This window comes from Protopterus annectens, chromosome 16.part0 (genome assembly GCF_019279795.1).
Source record: "Protopterus annectens isolate FY-2018-M chromosome 16.part0, PAN1.0, whole genome shotgun sequence".
NCBI classification, from domain to species: Eukaryota; Metazoa; Chordata; order Ceratodontiformes; family Protopteridae; genus Protopterus; species Protopterus annectens.
In genome coordinates, this window is record NC_056750.1 from 552177337 (window position 1) to 552204839 (window position 27503).

Sequence of the window (27503 nt, forward strand, 5' to 3'; positions counted from 1 at the left end):
TTTCAGCTACAATGCTGGAGTATACAGCCTAGTCAGATCCGTGCCAGATCAGAGAGCCATAGGTTAAAGACCAAATGAGAAACAACTTCAGATTGAAGACCAAGTGCTAAAAAAAACAGCAAAATCATAAAACTTAATGTACTGCCATTAAGCTGACTCTAGGACTGATGCATATTATTTAAGTGGAATACTCCTAGGTACTGCAAGTTTGGACCAGATATACATTCCATTCCCGTCTCCACACCTCTGCCATTTGCATAAGCAAATCAATATACTAAGGTAACATAATCTTGGACTTTGTATACATTTCCCTTTTCCTACAAATAGTTTTGCTCTACCAAGAATCCCAATTATGGCCCTTGTATTTTCAAAAGGGACACACAACTTCATCTGAATACTGCACCTCACATTACTATGGTTAATGCTGGCAAGACTTAAAATGTTTGTGTGAAAATGAATATGCATGTTGCTAAACTGCTGATACAGCATACATCTTTAAGGTCACATTAATTTTGCCACTGAATTCGGGTGTTGTGCATAGCATTTATGCTTTGAAAGCAAACACCTATGTCAGTTACAACTATAAATAGCATGTATTACATGGAACAATCATCATCATCAATGCTACCAGATAAAAATAAATGTAACGTACATAGGAACTCAAAGATATTACCTCGTGGCTTCAGGTCATCATCTTCAGACTCAGAACCTTCCTCATCAGCAACTGCAATTGGCACAGCCTTCAGGCTGTGTGTACCATGCTGTACTGCTGGACCCTGGAGTGAAGAATGAACAAAAACAGTCTGAACTTACTGGGAAAAGTTTTAGTTACAACCAAACAAATCTTGTATATTGCAACCAACACAAATACAGATCCCAGAAAAGTAAGTAGGAAGCTGTGATTAAAGTAAACAGGACAGTTGCACTTCTTACGGCGAACTTCCCACAAAGTTACTGTACCACAAGAGTACAATACAGTGTGCTGGTAGAGTTCCCACCTCTACAACTACACTTTTTGCATCAGGTACTCCCCTGACTTGTGTGGCAGCAGCACCTTAAAAGTCTGTGAAATAATAGCTGAAATGACTGTTGTTAAGCATGTTGGGGACACATGATAGTGAAATTGAGAAGGTAAGACCTAAAGGAATTTGAGAAAAAGACAAAACCATTACTATGTCCTTTAGCTTTAATCTTGATCTTCAGTGTTAGTAAAATGCTCTTCTCTACAGTCCAAAGGAATTTATTAAGTGCATACATCTTTCTTTCCTGAATCACAACTATTTTGCTGCATTATGTTAGCGTTCAGTTTTCATGTTCCACAGATGTATATTGATATCAAAGGGAAAATGAAAAAATAAACACAATGCAACAAAATGAGCTTCATAACCTACTGAAGGTAAAAGACAAGAAAATGCATGAGCTTTTCAGTAATTAAACTAGATACTGAGGAGAAAGGGGGAATACGTAAAGTGCAGTTTGAACTATCTTTTTATACTAGCAATAGCTTAAGTATGGAAAACTCCTGGAAGAGGAAAAGCTGACAAAGTGCAAGGGCTGGGTATAATAGAAAACTCTCACACTATTTAGGCAGAGGGGACAGAGATTAAGATTTATAAAGGTTTGGGAACTTCCAAGATGGCTGAAAAATGTGTATCAGCTTAATTTCAGCTCCCCCAGTGTAGACACTTAAAGACAGCAAAAAAGAGTCAGTGAATTTCTCTTTCTGGGTAAGTTACAGTTACTGGTTATTAATTGTACTACCTGGATGCTAGAAAATAAGACATTTTAGAGAACATAAAAGAAAATCAACCACAAAAGTTGAGGAGAAAACACAGTCTGGGAAGAATCCTGCATTTGTTCAGCAAAAAGCAGTTCAAGCTCCAGCTTTGGTGAAAAACATTGCTTCCACTAATCTAAAGGAAAAATAAGTCAAACATGCTCAGAAATGATTAAAATAAACAAAACCTTAAAGGAGTACATCAGCTCAAATAACAAAAGGCTCAAAAAATACAAGAAGCTTTAAAAAGATTCAGATGAGCTGATACAACTGCAAAAAGCAGAGATCAAAATGAAGAAAAGGCCGACTGAGTATGAGACTGCTCAAGAAGATATGTTTAAAAATAAAGGTGAGAATTATAGGGCAGAGCACATTAGGAAAACCGAAGATTTTCTGCTGTACCAGGAAATCTGAAAGGAACTGACTGTATTAATTTTATGACAGCACAAATAAGTAACTGGACTGTTATTCTACAGCAGAAGTTGTTAACTGAAAAGGCACATTGTGTGCATGCTCCAAACCTGACCACTGAAAGCAGCAAAAACCTCTAACAGTAAAGATGCAATCCTACTGGCACAAATAACTGATTCTGACAAAAGTATGGCAGAAAGACAAATTACTATGAGTTGAAGACAGCAGAGTGTTTGTGGAAAAGGAATACTCACTGTACACTAGGCAGAAAAGGACTAAATTCATTTCCGCAATCAGGGAATGTCGACAGACGGGCATGAGATTCAAGCTGCTGTATCCTGTTATCTTCAGAATATTTCTTCTTGGAGGATCAAAATCATTTTTTCGTGCAGAACATGCCAAGGAGGAAATACAAAAGTCTGTCCAACAAAAAGTGAGCCATCAACAGAAGAGGACTCTGCTTCTCATTCTTCTGATAATAAAGTTCACAGAAAGACTTTGCCAGTGAAGCCTTTTACAATGTTCCAAAGGAAAATGCTCGAGACAGAGAAAAGCACAGGAGATGACTTAAAGAACCAAGAGTACACTGAAAATGAATCACAGACTGGAGTTGGGAGATGGAGATCAAGAAGAAGAAAACCAGCAACTTGGAAATAAATGAACAAATCTGGGATTACAAAGCATTAATGACATTTGTGAAATATGGCTAAACAAGAAAACCTAGAAATGTTGGACTTTTTTGACTTTGTTATACTTGTGGGGGACTCCAAACCATATGCTCTACCTCATGTCATTAATGTTTAAAAAACATTAAGGACAGGGGTAGAAAGACAGAGATAACTTACAATTTTTGTTCTTAAAATTATTTTTTTTACAAAACATGACATATACTGCGTGTTATATAGTAAAGCATGTTCAGTTACTTTTGCATGTTACAGGGATACTAAAATAAAGAGGTGCTCTTTTTTTTTTCTTCTTTCTTTTTTCTTGTTTAGTTTGAAGAAATGTGTGCTGCTGCAATCTAAAAAGAGAGGAAAGCCTGGCCAAATGCATATTTCATAAGAAAACAGGCTGTAATCTTGGCTTGTTGAGGTGAGGGACAGGTTGTAAAAGTATACAGATCATGATGTAAGTAGAACTGATATGCTTTTCTTACTACTGCATAGCGGAATGACTGGATTAAGGCCTTTGGCTTGGTCTAACAAGTTTTAAACAAGTAAATAAAAGAATACCGACTGTAATGAAAAGTTTTCTTCTAGCAAGTAAATGCTCACAGTGCAACATGAGAAGCTTGTAGCTGAAGACAACTGTGTATCTGGTTCTCATGTTTCTACATAGACAACCTGATAAGACAGCAATAAAAAAAAGAATACTTTTTCTTTCAATGGTTAAAAGGTAATATTTTCTAAATGCATTCAAGCTGTCTTGTACACCTGGAGGAGGAATAAAGATAAGACAAAAACATTGCACTTAAAGCAAGTAGAAGCACATGTGTCCTAGCCTTGCTTAGACTTGTAGCACAGGGGTTAGAGCACTGGTCTAGTAAACCAGGGGTCCTGAGTTTATATCTCATCAGGGTCTTTGCTTGTCCTTTTACCCAGGCTGTGCCTCCAAATGGTCTATAATGATCAGTGCATTATCCCAGTAAACAAACAAATAAATAACCAACCTTAATTTTAGGTCTGTTAAAGCCTGACAGTGTAGGTGTCAATGTGGGACAACTGCTTGTATTAGGAGGATTAAATGTCATTACTTGAATATGTACCTAAGTTTTTTGTGTTTGTATTAAGTTAATAGGTTATGGGGGGGCTGTTTTTTCTGCTGGAGGGTTTTCATTAAAACAAAAAATCTTATTAAGATGTGACGTAGGTTCAAATGGATATGACAAGAAAAAAAGAAGTTATGTACTTACCATAACGTTCCAAGTTTGTTGTCCATCTCACCATTCATTCTTACTGGATGGGGTTTGGAGCCAATCCTCGGCTCCAACTTGGCCAAGTACGCTAGCTCGAACTTGGCTCATGGCAGAAAGGTATCCCATCATGCAGTGGTGTAATTCCCCAGATCTTGTTTGCTGCCAACTATAAATAATCTGTGTAAACTACCCATGATACAGCAGGTATAGAAACAAGGAGGAAAAGAAAACTACAAAGGAGCTCCTTAGTAAGGAAGGAAAAACTCACCTCTAGGTCTTCTAGGAGTCCTTGGCTGGGGGAAAGCAGGAGGGTCGTAAGAATGAATGGCGAGACGGACAACAAATATGGAACGTTATAGTAAGTACATAACTTCTTTATGTTATGTTGTCCTATCTCGCCTTCATTCTTACTGGATGGGACATCGTCCCTATCCCCGGGTAGCTCATAGAAGAACACATTTGAGCACGGTGGAACCAATGGAGGCCCTGTCCCTGGAGGCCAAATCCACTTTGTAATGAGTAATAAACATATGAGGAGTTGCCCACGTAGCAGCAGCACAAACACTGTCCATTGACAATCTGGCCATGTAAGCTGAGGATGTTGCTAATGCTCTGGTCGAGTGGCCTTTAACTTTGAATGATAAATTCTTGCCATTTGAGGAGTATATAAAGGTAATGCAATTTGAGAGCCAATTTGAAAGCATAATTTTTAAAACTGGCATGCCCTTTTTTGCTTCAGAAAAGGAAATGAACAAATGATCTGTTTTTCTGAAATCTTTAGTTCTATCCAGATAAAATCTAAGCTGTCTATGCACATCCAATTGGTGAGGTTTGTACTCTGCCTTGCTGCTATGATTGGGAAAAAACACTGGGAGCTCAACAGATTGATTTAGATTGGTCTGGGAACAAACTTATGGCACGAAGGATGGGTTAGTATATAGGGACACTCTATCTCTATGGAAAATCAGGTATGGTGGCTTGATAGAGCTTGCAACTCTGAGACTCTTTTTGCAGATGTAATGGCTACCAGGAGAATAGTTTTCCAAGAAGGGAATTTGAGATCACAAGATGATGAGGGCTCGAAAGGAGGTAGAGTTAGGTGAGTCAGAACAAAATTCAAATCCCGTAGAGGAAGAGGTTCTTTTATGGGAGGTCTCAATAAACAAGATCCTTTTAAAAATGCATTATACAATTTGTGTGACATCAGGTTAGGAGTATATTCACCAATGTGGAAATTAGATATTGCAGCTAGTTGGGCTCTAATTGCAGCTGCCGCAGAGCCTTGCTGAAAAAGTTACGCAAGAAATTCCAAAACTGGACTGACTGGGGCAGAGAAGGGGTCAATATTTTTTGCTTCTGTCCAGTAGGAGAATCCTCTTCTATTTACTACCATATAACTTTCTGGTCAAAGCCTTGTGAGAGGATACTAAAATGTGTTTTACTGCTAGTGTGAAGTCTTGAAGCCTGACTAAGTTTGGAAGTGGAGCAGCCATGCTTGTCAAACTAAAGGTTTGGCGAGCAGGAAGAAGAGTTCCAGACATATGAGTCAGAAGGTCTGGAACTGGGTCCAGAACCCAGGGCTTCTCCTGTAGGTGAGGCCAGAGAAAGGGGAACCAAATCTGATGAGGCCAGTATGGGGCAATGAGAATCAGCCTGCTTCCCAAGAGTTTTGCTTTCTGGGTGACTTTGGGTATGAGGGGAAAGGGAGAAAAAGCATACAGAAGTCCTGAAGGCCAATTGTGAGCGAGTGCATCTCTCGGTGTCTCCCCCAGAGGGGGGATTAGGGTAAAGTAGCTGCTGCATTTGGTATTCATGGGAGTGGCAAAAAGATTGCAGCAAGGCTGACCCCATTTTCGGAAGATCTTCACCGCTATGTTTTGGCTCAGAAACCACTTATGAGACATTAAAATAGTCTCGCTGAGCTTGTCTGCTATCTCGCTGGATTTCCCCGGGATGTGCGTTGCTACTCAGCGCCTCTCGACAAAGGGGGCATCATCGGGTTCCTCCTTGTTTATGTACCAGACTACCGACATGCTGTCTAACTGGATTGCAATCGTTCCTGGTGGAAGAGAGTCCTGGAGTGCCTGCAATGCTAAAAGCACTGCTCTCATCTCTAGAACAGTGATGTGCAGATGGGCCTCATGTTCTTGCTATGTGCCTTAGACCATACTTCCCAGATAATGTCCCCCTCCACCCTACTTGGGAGGCATCCATGGTCACTGTAGCTACAGGTAGTTGTGGCACAAAGGGTCATCCTATGGTCACCTGGTCAGACCAAAGTCAACGGGTCTTTATTATAAGTTGGAAGTCTGAAAACTTCGAATTTCATATGCTTGACTCCATATGAGCAAAGTTTTCAAACATCAAACTTAATATATAAACAAACTAAAAACAAAAAAAAACTACCTGAATGCTCTATGCAGAGGGGCAAGCCCCCCTGCACCCCCCCAAACCCCCCGCTACTTAAATATACCAACTCCAAGATCGCACTACATTGAAGTGAAGGAAAATATTCCCTACGGCGATCTCCGTTGAAACGTTCGATGTTTGAAAACTTCACTCATATGATGTCGATCATATGAGATTCGAAGTTTTCAGACTTCGAACTTAGAATATAGACCCAAGCCTGACTAGGTGAAACATGGGAAGTTCTTTTAATGACCACTGAGCAAATAGAAGCCGCTGAAGAATTCTCATATGCATTCTGGTCGTTAGCGGAACGAAGGTGATTGCTGAAGCCATAGTCCCTAGGAGTTTCAAAATTGTCTTTGCCTTTGCTTTGTTTCTGGGTAAAAAGTTGTCTGTCTGTTGTCTGAGAACAGAAACCCTGTCTGGCGGAAGTCATGCCATCATGGAGACGGTGTCGAGATCTGCGCCTATGAATGTAATATGTTGACAGGGCAGCATTGAGATTTTTGTAAAATGACTGTAATCCCTAACTGGGAGCAAGTTTGAAGAGTGGTGTCCTTCGCCTGTTGAAGTAGATGCTTGGTGGTGGCACTAAGGAACCAGTCATCTAGATACGGAAACACTTGGAATCCCAGACGTCTCAAGTGAGCTGTGACTACTGCCATGCATTTGGTGAACATGCTGGGTGCCTGCTGTAGTCTGACCAAAGGGCAGAGCTCAAAACTGGCAATGAGTGGCTCCCAGCCTGAAGCGTAAGTGACTCCTTGATGCTTTGTCCATTTTTATGTGGTAGTACGCATCTTGGAGGTTTAGTGAGCACATCCAATTGTCTTTCCCTAAAAAGGGAAATACTGACTGCAGTGTCACCATTCAGAACCTGGACTTTTTCCCATATTTGTTTAGCTTGCTGAGATTCAAAATGTGTCTCCAGTCCCCTGTTCTTTTTGGCACTAAAAAGAATCTTGGGTAAGTTCCGAATCCTATTTGGTCTGTGGGGACTTCCTGGACGACTCTTTTGTCTAGCAACTTTTGAATTTCTACAGTTGCTTGTTCCCTCTGACTGGGTGGAAAATCCAGGACTGTTCTGATCTGTGGGACAGGATGGCAAAAGGGAATGGAATAGCCTCTGGATATTATACTTGGTACCCACTTATCTTTTGTGATATCTCACCATGCTTCTGGGTGCAAAGAAATATGCCCCCCGGCTGCCTCCAGAGTAGAGCAGACAGGCCACCTTTAAGGAGAGCTGGTAGGGCTGGAAGCAAAAGGAGTCACAGTCACCCTGGTTTTGCAGACCCCCTCTGCCTCTAGGACGTCTACCATTACTGCCTCCCCCTCTGCCCCTGGGGAAAGGTTCACCTTGTGCGTCTTGAAAAACACCCTGGGATCTTTTGAACCACATTTTCCCACTCTTCTGACCTTTACGATAAGGTCTTGAAGGAACGGTAAAACGTACCCCAACAGCAGAGAGAGTTTTCCTTTCCTGCTCACCTCTGGTGAGTGTGTCCTTGACCTTAGGTCCAAAACGTGAGAAACCATCAAAAGGGGCGTTGGTAAAGGTAGACTTGAAGGGCTCTGCAAAGTTGCACAAGTGCATCTAGGAGTGCCTCCTCAGGGAAACTCCGGAACCCGCTGCCCCTCTCTCTCCATCTGCTGCATAGGATATTAGTCTCATGGAGGAGTTAATGATGGAATTTAAGGTAGAGAAGTGACCTTTTCTGACACGCCCGCAGTCAGTGAAACTTGGAGAGACTCTCATAATTCCTTCAGGAGATCCCTTTGTAGCTTCGTAAAGTGCGAAAGATAGTTCAGCGATCTAAGGGTAAAAGTCGCTGACGAAATAACACACATCTCATATCTATCCATCATCTGGGAGTCCTTTTTCGGTGGATGGACAGAAGGGGATGTTTCAGAGAGTTCCTTCTTGGTGGCTGCTGCCACCACCATAGCATCTACAGAAACGCCTTTCATGAAAAATTCCTTTTTCCACAGGTGCTGACAAGAACTTATTTGGCCTCAGGGGGACTGGCTCCATAGAGTCTGGAACTCCAATGCCTTTCGAATAACAAAGTCCAGTAGCTCATCGAAAGGTGGAGACACCCAGGAGGCTGAAGGTTGAGATCCAAAAGCCTTCAGGTACACAGACTCCTCATCAGAAGGGTTGATGGATTTCTAGCCGCCTATCTGTTTCAGGATCTCTAGGATATCTGCAAAGGAAATATCTTCAGAGGACGACCTTGGGTACCCTTCTGACTCCTCGAGGTCAGTGTCAGAGGTGATGGACTCTTCAGGGGAGTCAATATGCTTCCTTTTGCATGTTCTCTTTTGGGGAGCCACCTCAGAAGGGTATTCTGGGGAGGTCACAGAAGAGTGGGACTCGCGCAATGGGGCTCACTGAGGCTCTGGATCTCTGCTGTCCTGTGGATGGGGTGGTGCAGAGACAGACGCCGATGCTTTGGGGGGAAGAATACCAGTATCCTTGCGCAGAGCTGTAGAAGTGGACAGCACACTCCTCAGCAGCTCAAAGGCAGATCCCCCTGGCTTCGAGGACACCTCTGGTTCTGAGGAAACAGAGGGAATCTCCAGCTCCAAGGAGATCAGCTCCAAGGCTGATGTAGGAGCCAAGCTCAGTCGAGCCAAAACTCCGAGAGGTAAACTCGGAACCGAAGAAACTCAGGTTTGAACATCCCCACTCCACAGAACCGACTGGAGAGCTTCGACCTACAGACTCCCCACATGGCATAGAGGGAGTTGGAGCAGGGATCGGTTCCGAAATCTCCTGAAGGGGTTTCGGAACTGAAGAATCTACAGCAAGCAGTACTTGGCATACTGGCTCCGAAGATCCAGCTTGGCTCAGAGGAGGAATCATCATGGATGTAATATTCATAGTCTTGGCTGGCTCTGAACAGACTGGGTCAGAGCTGAAAACAATTTAGCCATGGCCGGCGACTTCAAAAGTCTGCACACCACCCTGTCCACGTCATCGTCCAACAAACTCCTAGAGGACCTAGAGGAGAGGGTTGTTGAGTGAGATCTTTCCAAAATGGGAGATCTCAAGGTAGGGGAGACCAGTAACAACTCAGTGGACCGGCTCCGAAAAACAGTCTCTTTCGGCTCCGAAGGCCTTGGAGCCGAATGACTAGATTTGTCCAAGTCGATCATCTCCATCGGTTCTGAGGGCTGTGGACCCGGGGAGACTGATCCATCAGTGGTCTTAACCAATTTTAGCGGCAGCTCCGACTGAGCTGAAGAAGCTGGAGATGGATGTTTTGAAGCCTTGTCACTCTTAGCCAAAGGGGATCTACTGGAAGAAGAGGAGCTGTGTAGAGCCTCCTCAAAAGACAGTTTCAGGAGCCCTTTGAGTATAAGCTTATTCTTTCTTTCCTGCAGAACACGGGAGCTAAAAGAATGACAGAAAGTGCAAGCTTCCTGGAGGTGAATAGCCCCCAAACAATAGACACAAATTTTATGCCCATCCGTGATAGACATCTTCTGAGAGCATTTCTGACACTTTTTAAACTCTAAAGGCTTCAGTTCCTTCTCTCTAGTTTCCTTCTGACATTTTGTAAGGAAACCACACAAGAACAATAACAACTGGTAAAGCCTGACACTTCTATAACAAAACTAGCAGACACCAAAAAATATTAAAAGTCTGAAACAGTATTACCACACTATAAAACACGTCTAACAAGATAAGAACAAGGGGAACAATTCTGCTCTCTAAATTAAACGGATACTAGCCCCTCAAACTTAAATGGACCATGAAGAGTTGTGAGTGAGAGGGATACACAACAGGAAATTAGCTCCCTAACTGAAACAAGCTAATATATAGACAGAAAAGCTAACTTCTACTTTAAGCAATAACCACACCACTATCAAAAAACGGGAATAAAGTAAAAAGGCCTTGTGATTAACGACTGCCAACAAAAGCACACACTAGTAAGATAGCAGTCGAAACTACAGCATACAAACTACAGAAAAAACTACTAACTAATAATAATCAAATATTAAAGCTAAAATTAGCTTAACAAAGGGAAAAAAACAGAAGTTTTTAAAGAAATTAGCCACAGCCAAGGAGAGAGGATCTGAACTTGTAAAGTGGCAAACGAGATCTGGGGAATTGCACCACTGCATGATTCTGCCACGAGCCAAGTTCGAGACTTCGAGCTAGTGTATTTGGCTGAGTCGAAACCGAGGATCGGCCCTGAACCCCATCAAGTAAGAATGAAGGTGAGATAGGACAACATAACATCAACTGTATAAACGATCAACCTGCCAAACATTAGTGTATGCATGTGATACAACAGTTGAAACTAGACATTTAAAAAAAGCTGTTATATATAACAGGTGGGAATAACTTCTTATAATAATGGCAACACTTATTCATATTATCTTTTAACGTGAATGAATTCATAGGTAAATACAAAAAAGAAAGTAGTGAACTATATTAAGGAATGCAGAGTGCAAATAGCTAAGCTACAGGAGACCCATCTAGAAAGAAGTAAGCATGTGAATGTGATAAGGAAAGGATTTCAGGACAGTTGTTCATTGGAATTTCTGGGACAAAGGAAAAGGGAAGTACATATATTAAATACTACAGGATCTCCAATGGTGCCAGAAGGGAAGGATAATAATGGTAGATTTGTAGCTGTAAGGGGCTAATGGCAGGGGAGGAGGACTACACTGACATGTATTTATACGCCACCTAAAACTGCTACAATAGAGCTTAAGAAAATTCTGGGAGAAATGAACTTCCAGCAGGGATTATTGCTGATAGTTGGGGAATGGAATTTGATTTTCGTCAGGATGTACTATGGGGCCTAGAAGGGAACAAAAGATGGTAGACTTTTGAAGAAATTTATGAAAATATTTGGCATGGAAGACATGAATTCAGTAGTAGGGAAGAATTTACATATTATTCCCCAAGGTACAAAAACTGGGCTAGGCGAAAATAACCAACTTAAAACTATCTGTTAAATAGAGAGGAATTTAAGGAATGGATAGTGGAAATTATTCCGGCGTTATTAGGGAAGACAGAAATTTCTTCAGAAAATAGCACTAGGGAGTGGGATGAAGTGAAACTGGAGTTTAAAAATAAGTTAGAAATAAAAGAAAAAGAGAAGTAACAAGAATTATTTAGAAGGACTACAAAGGTTAAAGTACTACAGAATAGGGAGGATCTCACAGAAGAGGTGCAGCTGCAAAGTGCTAAAGAGGGAAATAAGGGAATACCTGGTTAACATGTATGAGTTTAGAAAAATTGTTGTTAAGCAACTTTTTTTTTTTTTTTTTTTGATATTTTTACCACAAAGGCTCAGGCAACAAACAGCAGAAAGAGTTGATGCCAAGCTTAAGGAACCTATTAACAAGGAAAATAGCCAGAGATCCTGTAGTGGTATTAGAAATATTTCAGAAATGTTATGAAAATCTGCATAAAGCAGGAAAATGTGGAAATGAAGACAAAAGCACAACTGGAAATATTTATGGAAGAAAGATTCAAGGTTAGAGGTAGAGGAGACTCAATTATTGACAGTCAGGGTAGGAAGAGGCGAGATAAAAATGGTGATGTATAACTAATCTACAGGAAATTCTCCAGGAACATATAGCATTCCTTTGGAAGCTTGGAAGATAGGAGGAAAGAAAGTAATAAAGGTATGGAAGGTTTTGTTTAACAGTATTTTAAAAGGGAGAGAAGCATCAACAACCTGGCAGAAAGTGGTGATGGCTATAATACCTAAATATGGCAAAGACCCATCAGATCCAGATTCATACATGACCATTTTAATTTTAAACGATTTTTATACAGTGTTTATGTCTATAATGCCTAAAATAATTGCAAATGTGTTGTCAAAATTGACAGATATGGATCAATATGGTTTTGTGGAGGGGAAACAAACATTTGACAACATTAATAGAACAATGATGATCCACAGGGAAGTAGAATTTAAGAAAATACCACTATTGTTGGTGGGTCTTGGAGAGAACGCATTCAATAGTGTAAGCTGGGATTTTATGAGTAGGGAAATGGAAGCATTTGCTTTCCCTGACACAGTAAGGTTAATTAGGTGTACATATTTGGGATCGGAGGCAGACATTTAAAGTGTGTGGGGGGAGGTCCTCTCCGATAATTTCTGTTTGAAAAGAGGAAAGTACAGTTTTGTACCTACCATAAATGTAGATGTTAGAGTGCTAATACAGCTGCAGTCATAACAGATGGGTTCTCCTGCCGTCAGGCGGGTCCTCGGTCGGCCGAATTCCAAAGTCTAGGTCCGGCATCGGTTGTCATCGCTTCTTCCCTGACGTCAGTGCGACAGGGGTATAAAAGAACCAGCCAACGCCATTTTCTTCAGTTTTTCTTGCCCCAGATGTCAGGTGCCCCCAGAAGAAAGGCAAAACATAAATTTATGTAGTAAAACAAATGCAATATAATCAAAAAACAGTAGTTGCAAGCAAATACACCATAAAAGAATACCCCAATGAGGTTGTATGAGGAGGAGTTAGCCATAAGGCCTGTCCCCAAGAGGGGAAGGAGGGAGGGAAACCTGGACTGCAGCTGTATTAGCACTCGAACATCTACATTTATGGTAGGTACAAAACTGTACTATGTTCATCGTGCATACAGCTGCAGTCATAACAGATGGGTGGAAACCCAAAGCTAATAAAAGGGTGGTAGGCACTAAGTGGAACTAGGTGGAGCCAGGATGCCCAGCAAGACTGCAGTGGCAAAGCCCGCTCTAGTTTTGGAGTATAATGGTAGGTGGTAGTGCTTGGAGAAAGTATGTACAGAACTCCAAGTGGCTGCTTCCAAAATATCTTTGGTAGGTACCCCCAGAGGTAGCTGTGGCCCTTGTGGAGTGAGATCTGATGCCTGTAGGTACAGTTTTACCATGAAAAGAGTAACAAAAGCGTATGCAGTGGGCTATCCATTTTGAGATTGTCTGTTTGGAAATAGCCTTCCCTTGAGCACCTGTAGCATAGGACACAAAGAGTTGCTCTGATTTTCTAAAAGGCTTTGTTCTGTCCAAATAATAACGGAGCTGTCTGTGAATGTCCAAGGAATGTAGTAGCCTCTCCCCTTTGTTTTGTGGATTAGGGTAAAACGTAGGTAAGTGGATAGCCTGATTCAAGGCTACCCTGGATACTACCTTTGGCATAAAGGAAGGATTGGTTCGTAAGGAAACTCTGTCCTGATGGAAAATGATGAAAGGCTGCACAGCCATGAGGGCTTGTAGTTCTGAAACCCTGCGTGCTGAGGTGATAGCTAGAAGGAAGGCTGTTTTCCATGACAAATATTGCAGATCTGTTGAAGCAGCTGGCTCAAAAGGAGGCAGGGTTAGTTTTTCTAGAATGAAACTGAGGTCCCAAGCAGGTACTGGTTGCTTCCTTGGGGGTTTTATATTCTTAGCCCCTCTGAGGAACTGTCTTAAGAGACGGTGAGAGAATAAAGAAGGATTAGTGTTGTACTCTGCAGAAATGGCTGAGGCATGAATTTTGATGGAGGAGAATGAAAGTCCACTGCTTAGCAGCTCGGCTAGGTACTGTAGTATTTGAGGTAAATTCAGTATTCCAGGATTCTGACCCTTTTTCTGATTCCAGACACAAAACCATTTCCATTTTGCGGAGTAGGTTTTTCTAGTAGAAGGCCTTCTGGCCTCCAAAATGACATCCTGCACTTCCTTGGAGAGTAGGGTCTGCTGTGAATTTAAGGAATTCTCCATGCAGCTAGATTGAGTGTTTTCAGCTGACTGTGAAGAGTTTTGAAGTTGTGCTGAGTCAGTAGAAGAGGCATTAGAGGCAGGATCCATGGTGGGGAATGTGTCAGGCTCCTCAGGAGTGGGTACCAGTGTTGTCTTGGCCAGTCTGGAGCAATGAGAATCATCGCTGGTCTGTCTGCTCTGGCTTTTAATAGAACTTTGGCCAGCAGTGGAAGAGGTGGAAAGGCATAAACCGTCATTGTTGTCCAACTGAAAGAGAGTGCGTCCACTTTCCAGGCCTGTGGACGAAAGGTCCTTGAGCAGAATTTTGTCAATTGGTAATTTCTGTGGGTAGCAAAGAGATCTATGACTGGCCTTCCCCATGCTTGAATTATTGTAAAAACTTGAGGATGCAACTTCCATTCATGTGGATCTGTCATATTTCTGCTCAGGTTGTCTGCCAGTGTGTTTTCCTTCCCTGGCAGGAATTGTGCTTGAAGTTGGATTTGCAATTCCAGAGCCATGTTCCAAAGGGACATGGCTAGTCTGCACAGGGGATATGAATGAGTTCCTCCCTGTTTGTTTATGTACCACATCACTGTGGTGTTGTCTGTTCTTATCAATAGCTGGCCTGGATGTAGTAGGTCTTTGAAAGCCATAATTGCATTTATTACTGCTAGCATTTCCTTTTGATTGATGTGTAGGTGCTTTTCTTTTTGTGACCATTTGCCCTGAATGCATCGATCTGTCATGTGCGCTCCCTCAGGCGTAGTCCGAGGCGTCTGTTGTGATGACTTGATTTGCTTGAGGCTTGCAGAATGGGAGGCCTATGTTTCTTTGGCATGCTTGAGCCCACCACAGAAATTCCTTTTGAAGACACGGAATCAGTGGTATGATTGTTTCCAAACTGTGGCTGTGTTGAGACCATAAGTTTTTTAGGTACATTGAAGTTTCCTCATATGCAGCTTTGCACATGGGATTAGCAGAATGCAAGATTCCATGAATCCCAGAGCCTGCAGGATTTTCCTTGTAGTCAGCCAGGTGAAGGTTGCCAGTTTTGTGAAGTATTGAGTTAATTGCCCTTGTTTCTCTGGCGTGAGGTAGGCCATCTGGGTGTTTGTATCCAAGCTGGCACCCATGAAAATTATTGTTTGAGAGGGTATTAGTCTTGACTTCTTTTTGTTGACTGTGTATCCCAGAGAATTCAACAACATTATTACAAATGCCAGGTGTTTCAGAAGAGTGTGTTTGCTGTCCGCTTGGATCAGGCAGTCGTCCAGATATGGGTATATTTGTATCCCTTGAAGTCTGCAGAAGGCAATTACTGATACCAGGCATTTCGTGAACACACTGGGCGCAGTAGATAAGCCAAAGGGCAATGCAGAGAATTGATAATGGGATGAACCTGCAAGAAATCTGAGGTATCTTCTGCAATCTTGTCTGACTGGGACATGCAGGTATGCCTCCTTGAGGTCCAATGTCACCAGCCAAGACTCCTTGCCCAGCATGGGAAGAAGCTGCTGTAATGTGAGCATCTTGAAATTTAGTGCAGTAAATATGTGTTTAGGATGGATAGGTCCAAAATAGGTCTCCAATCTTTGCCCTTCCTTGGTACCAGGAATAGTCTGGAATAAAAACCTTGACCTTGTTCTTGTGCAGGTACTTCTTGAATAGCTTTCATGTCCATGAGATCTGAAATTTGTTTTTGTGCCTCTGCCCTTTGATTGTGTGGCAGGTTTGACATGCCTCTCATTTTTGGAAGGGTGTGAAAGTGGAATCTGTAGCCTCTGTCTATAATGTCCAGGATCCATTTGTCTTTTGTGACAATATTCCAATTTTTCGAAAATAATGCCAGTTTTCTGCCTAAAGGTGCTGCCATTTGAGCCTTGCTTGGCATGCAAAGGGGAAAGTCATTGGGTCTGCTTTCTGAATGGCTGTGAATTATCCTCACCCCCTCTTGGTGTAGGTGTTTGCCATTGTCTGCCTCTAAATGATCCTTGAGATTGCCCTCTACCTCTCGGGCGCCTGTATCTACCTCTTTGAGGTCTGTCTGTGGCTGGAAAGGACCAATTTTTTGAAGGCCAATTTCTACTGAAACATGGCGGTTGTACCTGTAGGAAATCTTTCACTGCTTGCATTGATTTTGCCTTTTCCTCCATTTTCTTCAATACCTCCTCAGCTTTAACACCAAACAATACATCATCTAGTAATTTAGCTTTGACATGATCTAGTAAGGTTTGCTCTTTGAGCCAAGCATGTCTACGTATGACTGATCCTGTAACAGCAGCTCTACAAGAGGCCTCTAAAGCATCAAAACCACATTGCAAGGTATGTTTACCCACTTGCTCAGCACTATGCAACAAATCCTGCAACTCCTTCAAGTCTGGTTGTTCAGGTTGTGACATTTTGCTTTTCAACTGAGATAACAAAAACTGTTGATACTTTAACATATGGAACTGACAGTTTAATGCCCTCATGGTTAAAGTGGCCGAGGTGTACACCTTTTCCCCCACCTTTCTAAAGCTCTGGAATCTCTCTCTGAAGGTAATGGATTTTTGGCAGTGGAGGCCTTAATTCCCTTGGGACCCTGTGAAATAGTTTCTGGGTCAGCCGCATGGCTCTTGTATAGGAATTGGTGTGAATCAGGAACCCGGTAATACCTGTCAGGCTTGACTGGAGCTGGAGGTAAAGAATGTGGGTTAAGGCTGGCCTCTGAATACACATCATCTAATATGTCTAAGACAGGGGGTATAGCCAGAGGCCTGTGCTGAGGGAGCAAGAGGAAATCCCTGAGCCTTTTCTTGGAGTCTGAGTACTCTTGGCCTTCCCAGTGGAAGTGTTCCCTCAAGGTATGCAAGGTTTCCCCAAAAGAGTAATCCTCAGGGGGGGAGACAGAGGGAATGGACTCCTCTGCATCAGAATCTCCGAAAGGGGAGTAAGAATGTTCCTGGTCCTCAGAATGCTCTGAAGTAATGGAGGCCTGGTCCGAGGAAAGGTATTCTTCCTCCACTCTGGGTCTTTTGTCTGGGGGGGGGGTTGAGAACCCCTGATAAGAGTAATCAAATCTTCAGCCATTTTGAGCATCTGCTTTTTAGGCATGGGGCCTTGAGAGGGGTTCTGTGGAGCTTGTCTTTTAGAATGCATGGCTGCTTTAGATTTAGTGTAAGCCTTAATGGAAAAAGAAGAAGAAGGCCTGAAGACACCTTGAGAGGTGGCAGGCCTGTCTGAACTCTGAGTTTCCCCGCCAAGAGTGACTTTGGTATCTGTAGTCAGGGTGTGGGCCGAAGAGCCTGCGACCTCGGGCACAGAAGACACCGCTAATGAAGTGTCATCAGTAGTCAGGGTCTGCGTAGGCGCCTCGTTGAGAACCGGAGCACATGTAGTCGGCTTTAGCGTGGTGTCGGTAGAAGTCGCGGACCTCGTATGTCGGTCCTTATCTTTACGTCGTTTACTCAAAATTGGAGTCGGAGTATCAGACGACATGTTGTAGTTAAACTTTTTGCCAAAATAGTGTTGGGCGAACTCCGCCCGACGCTTAATAGTGCGTCTGTTGAATGTAGCACAAAAACGACAGGCCGAGACGTAGTGGTCTGGGCCTAAGCAAGGTATACAGAGGGAATGGAAATCCTTATGCGGTATTTGCTTCCCACATGAAATGCAATTATTAACTTTGTCTGACATTGGTCTGAGGCAAGAAAAGTTTCCCCAACGGGGTACTTAGCTTTCTAGAAGTCTTCGGTTGAAAAATATTTGTAATCTCAGGAGCTGGCCGACTGGCACTTGCGAACTGCTTCTGCTTCGGGCACCGCGCGGCAAGAAAGACTGGACAAAATGGCGTCGGCTGGTTCTTTTATACCCCTGTCGCACTGACGTCAGGGAAGAAGCGACGACAACCGACACCGGACCTAGACTTTGGAATTCGTCTGACCGAGGACCCACCTGACGGCAGGAGAACCCATCTGTTATGACTGCAGCTGTATGCACGATAAACATCTAGACAGGGGCGTCCACTTCCCCTTTATTATTTGTGTCATGTTTAGAACCACTGACATTAAAAAAAGGGACGCAGAAATTCAAGGATATAATTGGTATGTTATTAAGAAAAGTTGGCTTTATCTGGGGTTGATATTATTCTGTAACTGATAAAACCAGAAAAGGACATCTCAGTGTTCTGGAAGATTCTGAGACTGTTAAGCCTTTTTGGGACAGAAAATGAATGAAGACAAAACAAAGCCAATAACTGTAAGCTATGTACCCACACATGCATTAGTTCAGCAACACCCTTATTTATGGGGGCATGATAAAATGAAGCACTTATGAGTATGAATTAAAAAGGATTCAGTAACGGCAGCTAAGCTTATGTCAGAAGAGATTAAACAAAACATAATACAAAAAAAAAATGAGAAAATGGAAACTGTTTTAAGGATATGGATAGCAAGATACAAGCAGTGACAATGTTTTTAGTCTCGTTAGATTTATAAACAGGTCAGATATATTTTTATCAAACATAGGAGATGTGAGTAGTACTAAAGAGTTGAAAGATTTTACCTGGGAAGAGAAGAGGGCAAGAGTCAAGTGGGATAAGCTGATCGAGGGATATTTCAGAGCTACATGTTTAAGGCTCCTATACTTGGTTCAAGTAGAAAGCTATAATTAAAAAGTAGAAAGGGATGATGAAACATGAAGGAAGCTCTAGAAATAAGAAGAGTCTTGGATTTCGGATGTCGATCCTTACAGAGAATACGACTATAATATTCTGTATAGCTACTGCTGAAGTAGCAGAAAGTATTCCAAGAACTAAGCCTACAAGGGAATGGAGAAAGGAAATTCTGCCCAAATGATGGCTGCAATTAGGGGTACAAAGAATAGGCAAGAGGGGGTTGGAATTTAGTGGAGAAAAGTGTCAAAGGAACCAAAGTACTGGAGGCAAATAATTAGACAGGGAAAGGTAGCAGAATGGGAAGAGAAAGGATACATTTGGACTGCAGGCTAGAGACTGCCTTCTCTATCAAGGAATGATATCAGAGTATACGCAAACAGAAAGGAATAAGGGGATCCTAAGTTGAAGGCCAGAACTATTAAGAGTTTTTTTTTTTGTAGAATCTAGAACAGAAGCTGCTGTTAAAAAAGGATAATTATTAGGGCAAATAAAATATTACATGATAACTACAGGAATCGGAGGAGGTTAAAAAGGACTGGGAAGAGATACTGGATAAGCAATTCACAAAGACGCAATGGTAGGATATATATGCGCGTCTCCCAAATATGCAACAAAGTCTAGAATATTTAGGATTTTTGCTTAGGTATTTTTGCAACCCAAGCTGACTCAAGAGTGTTTTTTTTCCTGGGCAGACTGCAAATGTTGGCAGTGTGATGGGGAAGAAAAAGGTAATAGGGAACATATTTTGGGAGTGTAATGCATCAGACTTTCAGATTTTCCTGTAGACTACTCAGTCAGAAATACAAGGAAAACAAATTGGTGTAACTAAGGAAATGACTTTTTTTTTTGAGCTGTGATACAAAATTTGAATTGCCTAGACATAGTAAGGTCTTGCAGAATTTAATTCTGGTGCCTGCCAAAAAGCAATTACTAGAAAATGGAAATCCAAGTCTAAAACAACCATATTAGTAGTAGTGAATATAGTAACAGAGATAAAAGAACTGGAAGTGGGATCTTTAGAAAAGGGTAGGAGCAAATTACGCAGAAAAAGATGGGAATTGTGGGAACCATACATGTAGAATAATGTTTTGGAGGGGAAATGAGGTTTAAGGGAAAGCAGGAATTGAATGAGCTATGTAATGTTATACTGTCAATGAATGTACAGAAGATTATATGTGATGTATAATGTTTACAACTAAAAATGTCAATTTGGTTTGTTTTCTTTTATATAAAAGTATGATTGCCTATGACATACATGATAACTCAATGAAATTATAAAGGTTTAAGTTTCAGCAGGAAAGAAACTAAGCAGACTAGCTGGCTGTTGCCATCCTTTCAGTTAATATGGAGTATACGAAATGCCAGGTCCTCCTCCAGCTCTATAACAATAATGAATATCACAGACTTCAAACTTTAGTTTTCTTATTAATCTCCTATATACCAAAAGCACAAATTACACTGACAAAATGCTACAAGAACTATATTCCCACAGTATTTTCAGTATGATCTGGACTGCAAAAGTGGTGAGTACTGGTACTGGGATACTTTCTGTTCAAAAAGTAGCCAAGCAGGAGAACTGTGTTTTTGTATTACTTTAAGTGAGGAAATGAGGTATTTTACTTTATAGATGACGTACTTCTGGAGATAAAAACTCTTACAAAGTAAGGCCCCTCTTCCAAGATAGTATGCAATAGTATGCACTCAGAGATGGCATGTTTAAGTAAAGGAGCTTGGAGGGGTGGTAGACAAGGCATAGTCCCCCTCCTCAAAGAAACATTTTGCTGTGAATTCTGAGACTGACTTTCAATGATTTGTGATCCTGACAAGTACAGCTGTTAAGATACAATGACTCAAGAATATCTTGAGTTGGATGAGTTACAGGACTTTTATCTGTGATTCTTAGCTGTTAGGCTACCTCACTGATGCATACTTCTTGTGGTTCTGTGAGTGACCTTGAACTGAATACTAGATGACAGAAGTAATGTGCAGTGGTTTGATCTGCAAAAAGGTATTCCTTCTTCGAAAGGAAGTATGCCATGCATACATTACAATAATTCATTGCCAATGTAAAGGTCACAAAGGGGTAGTATTTCAGTTGTTCCCTACCATTACCAGAATAATGTTTCTGCAAAAAAGGATAGGAGGAAGTTACACGTGAATTTAGTTAAACAGAAGGAGTTCTGTATGGAGTCTTATTAGGTCTTGATGGTCAAATGTGCAGTCATTATTCATTAGGGCAGTATGGGAACATTTCTAGCTGGAGACGGTTTATATTAGCACCTTGGTTATGCAATGGTGGGTAGCTATTATATCATTTCTCCACCAGAGGTCTGCTAGAAACTTCTCCATTTAAGCAGAAAAAAGTGAAAGTATCACTTTATACATTAGGCTAGGATGGCAAAGATGTCTTAAGGGCACCACACTTAGGCATGACCAAGTGAAGCACATACTCCATTAATATAGTTCGCTGTCTTCATACAGGATAATTTAAAAAACAACAGGTAAGCATTCACCATCCCAATCAATCAGTAAGATTTTCACCTGTGAAATACTGACTGAATTGCTAATTTTTACCAACATGACATACTTCTGCATTCTCTTTAGCATCCAGATTTAAAGGTACGTGTGTCTTTGGCTAGTACATGCCATGACCGCATATACCACAATAAAGAGTTTCATTAAGTTTCAGTTAAAATCCTATATACTGAGTGACCACAACCTAAAAGCAGTAAAAAAAAAGAACACGGTGCAATATTCATTTACAAATGCTGGATGGACAGACGGTATGGATATAGAGGAATGACACAAAGTTAATAACATCCACTGTAAAAGCCCTCTTGCAGTACAACCAGCATTGAGTATACATCTGTTATATTCTACAATGCAACCCTTCTTCAGTAGATAACTACTGGAAAAGAAATTAAACCTCTCTGGGAGGTTACAGGAAAGACAAAAAAGGACTCGGGAGGAGAGTTCTGAAACTCCAGGCTATCAATAAGGTCCAAATCAGGGAATTACAATCTAAGCAATATCATGTGAACATATAAATTAACACACACAAGGAAATGGCACAAATGTCCACAATCCCTATATTTTAAGGAAGCACCACAAGCAGACAGACCCATTTTCCAATTCACTTAACTGACTGATGAAAAATTAGAAGTTATGTACCTACCATAACGTTCCATGTTAGTTGTCTTCTCTCGCCTTCTTTCTTGCTGGATGGGTTCGGAGCCGATCCTCGGCTCCGACTCGGCACTTGCTTTAGCTCGAGAACTCCTTTTACCAGCTCGAGGCAACCCTATATCCCATGATGCAAGGCGGAACTACCTCAGATCTCATTTGGCAGCTAACTGACCCTGCTAAAGACTATCCTAACATAATTAGGAACCATGGTTCCTAAAAGAAGTCCTCATAACAATGCTCCAGAGGAAGCAGTCTAATAGGAACTCTCCAAGATCTGTCCAGGCCAGGGGGAAGGAGGGAGGGCAAGAAAGAAGGCGAGAAGACAACTAACATGGAACGTTATGGTAGGTACATAACTTCTAAATGTTAAGTTGTCAATCTCGCCTTCATTCTTGCTGGATGGGACCGCGTCGCTAGCACCTGTATCCCGGGTGGCTCAATGGAACAGACTCTTGAGAACTGTGGAACCAAAACTGGCCCTATCTCTGGAGGCCAAATCCAACTTGTAATGAGACACAAAGGTATGAGGCGTGGCCCAAGTAGCTGCTGCACAAATAGTGTCAATGGGAAGTCTATCCTGAAAGGCTACAGAAGTGGATAGACTCCTGGTCGAATGTGCTTTTGGCTTAGAAGATAGTTGTTTGCCCCTTAGAGAGTACACATAGGAAATGGTGGAAGTCAACCATCTAGATAAGGTCACTTTAGAAACTGGAAGACCTAACCTGTTTTCTGCATAGGAGACAAACAATTGGTCTGATTTTCTAATTTGTTTAGTCCTATGCAAGTAGTACCTGAGCTGACGATGAACATCCAAAAAGTGCAGCTTCTGTTCAGCTCTGTCAGAATAGTTAGGAAAGAAAACTGGTAGATCAATAGATTGGTTAATATTGGTTTGAGATACAACCTTGGGAAGAAAGGAAGGGTTAGTTCTAAGCGAAACCCTATCCTTATGAAAAACCAAATAAGGTGAACGAATACAGAGGGCCTGAATCTCAGAAACTCTTCTTGCAGAAGTAACATCCAGTAAAAATATAGTTTTCTACGTCAATAACTTTAAAGAACACGTAGCAGACGGTTCGAAAGGAGGTAGAATTAGGGATGCCAACATTAAGTTTAGATCCCATTGCGAAGGAGGATGTTTCACAGGCGGTTTTAGGAGAAAAACTCCTCTTAAAAAGGCCTTGCATAACCTATGAGACATGATGTTATTGTCATGCAAGCCAACATGATACTTGGAAATCGCAGCCAGTTGTACTTTGACTGTAGATGACGAGGATCCTGAATGAAAAACCTCCGCCAGGAAATCCAAAACAGAATGTACAGGAGCGGTAAAAGGATCAATATTTCTGGCGTTTGCCCAAATTGAAAAACGTCGCCACTTGCTAGCATAAATAGTTCTAGTGGACGACTTTAAAGAAGACACTAAAATGTCTCTGACTGAGTCAGAAATCATTGGTAGCCTGGCTAGGGAAGGAAGTGGAGCAACCAAGCAGTGAGGTTGAGAGAATGAATGGCCCGGTGCTGCTGACCCGACTGGTGGATCAAAAGATCCGGAACTGGGTCCAGATGCCAGGGCTGCACCAGAAGATGATGATGTAGAGACGGAAACCAAATTTGTCGAGGCCAATATGGAGCAATGAGGATCAATTTGGCTCTCAAAATGGTGGCTTTCTGAATGACTTGTGGAATCAATGGAAAGGGAGGAAAAGCATAAAGAAGTCCCGAGGCCAATCCTGGGTTAGAGAGTCTCTCAAGGGTTGGCCTGGAAGGGGAAATAGTGTGAAGTAATCTGGGCACTTGCTGTTTTGAGGGGTAGCGAAAAGATCGCAACAAGGAGTGCCCCACTTCAGAAAAATCTGATCTACTACAGATTGATTGAGAGACCACTCGTGAGGCATCAGAATAGATCTGCTTAGCCTGTCCACCAATAGGTTGGACCTGCCGGGGATGTGCGTTGCTATCAGAAACCGCTGAGAAGAGATCGCCCATTGCCAAAGTCTGAGAGCTTCTCGACATAAGGGATAGGACCTGGTTCCGCCCTGTTTGTTGATGTACCAGACGAAGAAAGTCGTCGAGGGCTTGCAACGTTAAAAGCACTGCTCTCATCTCCAGGACATTTATGTGCAGATGGTATTCTATGGGTTGCCACGTCCGTGGACCATCCTGCCCTGATAATGCCCCCCCCACCCGATCAGGGAGGCATCCGTGGTGACTGTGGCAACTGGAGGAGGGGGAACAAAGGGTCGGCCCTGATGAAGAAGAGGGGAAGATATCCACCATCGTAGATGAGCCCTGCACGACTGTGTTACCAAGATTTCGTGTCTCATAGGCAGATCGTGGTATGACCACTGCGTGAACAACATCCACTGCAGGAGACGCATGTGGAAGCGAGCCAGTGGAAGAAGAACAATGGCCGCAGCCATTAGGCCTAGAACTTTCAAGACAAACCTGGCTTTGATCTTGTTGCTTAGTAACAGAAGCTGAACAAATTTCTGGATGTCCAGAATCCTTTGATCTGTTAGCCTGGCTAACATTTTGACGGTATTTAACTCTGCGCCTATAAAGGTGATAGATTGGCAAGGCAGCAGAGAGGATTTTTCGAAATTTACCGAAATTCCCAGTTTCTTGCAAAGCTGTAGGGTGTAGTCTCTGGACCGAAGAAGCTGATGCTTGGTGGTGGCGGAGAGGAGCCAGTCGTCCAAATAAGGAAACACCTGGAATCCTCAACGTCTCAGGTGAGCTGTGACCACTGCCATGCATTTGGTGAACACTCTGGGGGCTGAAGTGAGGCCAAAGGGCAGTGCTCTGAATTGGTAATGACTGGCTCCCAGCCGGAGACGGAGAAACCTTCTGGGCGTCTGTGAATCTTTATGTGATAGTACGCATCCTGAAGGTCTATAGAGCACATCCAGTTGTCCTTGCCCAGAAAGGGCAGAATGGATTACAGCGTGACCATCCGGAATCTTGCCTTCTTGACAGACTTGTTTAGTCTGCTTAGGTCTAGTATCGGTCTCCAATCTCCCGTCCTTTTGGGGACCAAAAAGAATCTTGAGTAGAAGCCGGATCCTACTTGGTCTGCCGGTACTGTCTGGATGGCTCTTTTTTCCAGGAGTTTTGAAACCTCCTGTCTTGCCAAATCCCTTTGACCGGGTGAGATGTCTGGAAGGGATTGTAGAGGTACGGGAAACCTTTCGAAGGGGATTGTAACCCTCGGATATGATCGACTGTACCCACTTCTCTTGGGATAGGGATTGCCAGGCTACTGGGTACAGTGAAATTCTTCCCCCGACTGCCTCCAAGGGTGGACAGTCGGGCAACACCTCAGGGATGCTGAAAGGGCTTCTCAGGAAGAGGTTCCCTGTTGCCCTGGTTCTGAGGACCCCCCCCTGCCTCTAGGGCGGCGTCTATTATTGTTACCCCCTCTGCCTCTAGGGGTAAACTGACCACGTGTGTCCGGTGTAGCTCCTTGGGCTTTTCGGAACCACATCTTCCCCTTCTGACCCTTGGGATAAGGTCTAGAAGGAGTGGAAAACTGGACTCCAATGGCAGAAAGAGTTTTACCGTCCTGCTCACATCTGGTCAAAGTATCCTTCACCTGAGGTCCGAACAAAGCCGAACCATCAAAGGGGTGTTAGTGAAGGACGCCTTAAAGGGGTCCGCAAAATTACACAGCCGCATCCAGGCTTGGCGTCTAAGAGCAACACCTGTGCCTGCGGCCCTGCTCGCTCCATCGGCCGCATAAGATATGAGCCGCATGGAGGAGTTAGATATGGAATTCAGGATAGCCAGCTGTGAGGCAATCTTTTCCTGAGCCCCAGCAGCAGAAGGATCCTGGACTACTTCTCCCAGTTCCTTGAGAATATCTCGTTGAAGCCTGGTGAAGTGACAAAGGTAATTCAGCGAGCATAGCAAAGGTCGCTGAAGAAAACATCCGCTTTCCATACCTGTCCATGGTCCTAGAATCCTTATTAGGAGGATGGACAGGTACTGAAGGATCCGCCAGTTCCTTCTTAGTGGCGCCGCCACCACCATAGCATCCACAGAGACACCTTTGGAAAGGAACTGCTTATCCGAAGGGGCCGTGATGAACTTGGATGGTCTCCTGGGGACAGGTTCCACAGAATCTGGAGCCGCCCACGTCTTCCGAGCCACTACCTGCATGAGTGGGTCGAAAGGCGGAGACACCCAGGAAGTGGAGGGTCGGGATCCAAAAGCCTCCAGGTATACCGACTCATCCTCGGAGGGGTCAATGGAGGGCCAATTCCCCCTCTGTTTGAGGAGCTCAAGGATGTCTGAAAAGGAGACATCCTCAGAGGGGACCGGGGAACCCTCCGACTCATCTAAGTCGGTCACAGAAGTAGTAGACGCGTGGTAGTCTGTGTGTGTCCTGTGACACGTCCTTTCCCGAGGGGGTTCCCCTGCAGGATCAGGAGACACCTCGGAAGAGGAGGAAATTCCCAGTGGGGAAACCTGGGGCGATGGATCCCTGGGCCTGAGAGCAAGAGGCTGGGAAGAGGCATCTGCAGGCACTGATGAGGGAGGAGCTAGAGGGACGGACCGCTGACCTGGCTCTGAGGCCAGGACACTCCTCATCACCTCAAAGGCTCCCCCCCTCGGGAGACCAGAACACACCCGCTCCGAAGAGACAGGAATGGTCGGCTCCAAAGAGAGAGAAGGCTCCGAGGCCGATGTCGGTGCCGAGCTTACCAGAGCGGAAGCCCCGAGAGGGAGAGCGGGGTCGGACAAGGGTCCGATGCCACTAGCCCCCTCGGAGCCGACAGTGGAAACCCGACGACCGGATCCCTCCAAGGAAGGTCTCAAGGAAGAGATCGGAGCCGAGGATGACGGAGCCGAAGGATGTATCGGCTCCGGCATCGAAGCAGTCGCTGTCCCAAGAAGCTCTGGCTCCGAACTCTGGTGTGGAGTCGGAGGAGGAAGCTCAATGATAGGGGTTATAGCCGCAGTCTGCTGAGACGGGCTATGGAGCATTTGGGCCAGTGCCTGAGACTTCAACAGCCTGCTTACCACCCTCTCCAAGTCGTGGTCAGACAGCCTGGAAGATCTCGAAGACCGGCTCCGATGGCTCCGCTCCGATAAAAGAGGAGACCCCGGAGCCGAGTGAATACTCATAATAGAAGGGGACCGGGATCTCTTATGGGTCGAAACCATCGGAGCCGAAGTCCCTTGAACTCCAGATGGAGCCGAGGATATCTCGGCTCCGATGCTGGATAAAGTGTCGGCTCCAGCCGGAGCCGACAAGGCCACCGTAGTCAGGGTATCGGAGCCGGCCGGCACCGAACCCACTACTTTGGAAGAAACAGTATCGACTCCAGCCGGAGCCGATGTCGGCTCCGACGGAGCTGAAGCCACCGGAGGAGGCTTGGACACTGTAGCCTGAGCCTTCGGTGGCTTATGAGGTTTCCCTGACTTCGTCGGAGAACCTTCAGGTTT

At 43.5% G+C, this 27503-nt stretch overlaps 1 protein-coding gene across 5 annotated transcripts in view; it reads right to left on the bottom strand.

Moving 5' to 3' along the window:
• The window catches only part of USP20 (ubiquitin specific peptidase 20), a 5014215-nt gene that overhangs the window by 4123445 nt on the left and 863267 nt on the right, over window positions 1–27503 (bottom strand). For all 5 annotated transcript variants that reach the window (XM_044058629.1, XM_044058630.1, XM_044058628.1 and 2 more), the window contains exon 6: window positions 674–776. In XM_044058629.1, coding sequence (XP_043914564.1) covers window positions 674–776 — 103 coding nt within the window. The remainder of the gene's footprint in view (window positions 1–673; window positions 777–27503) is intronic.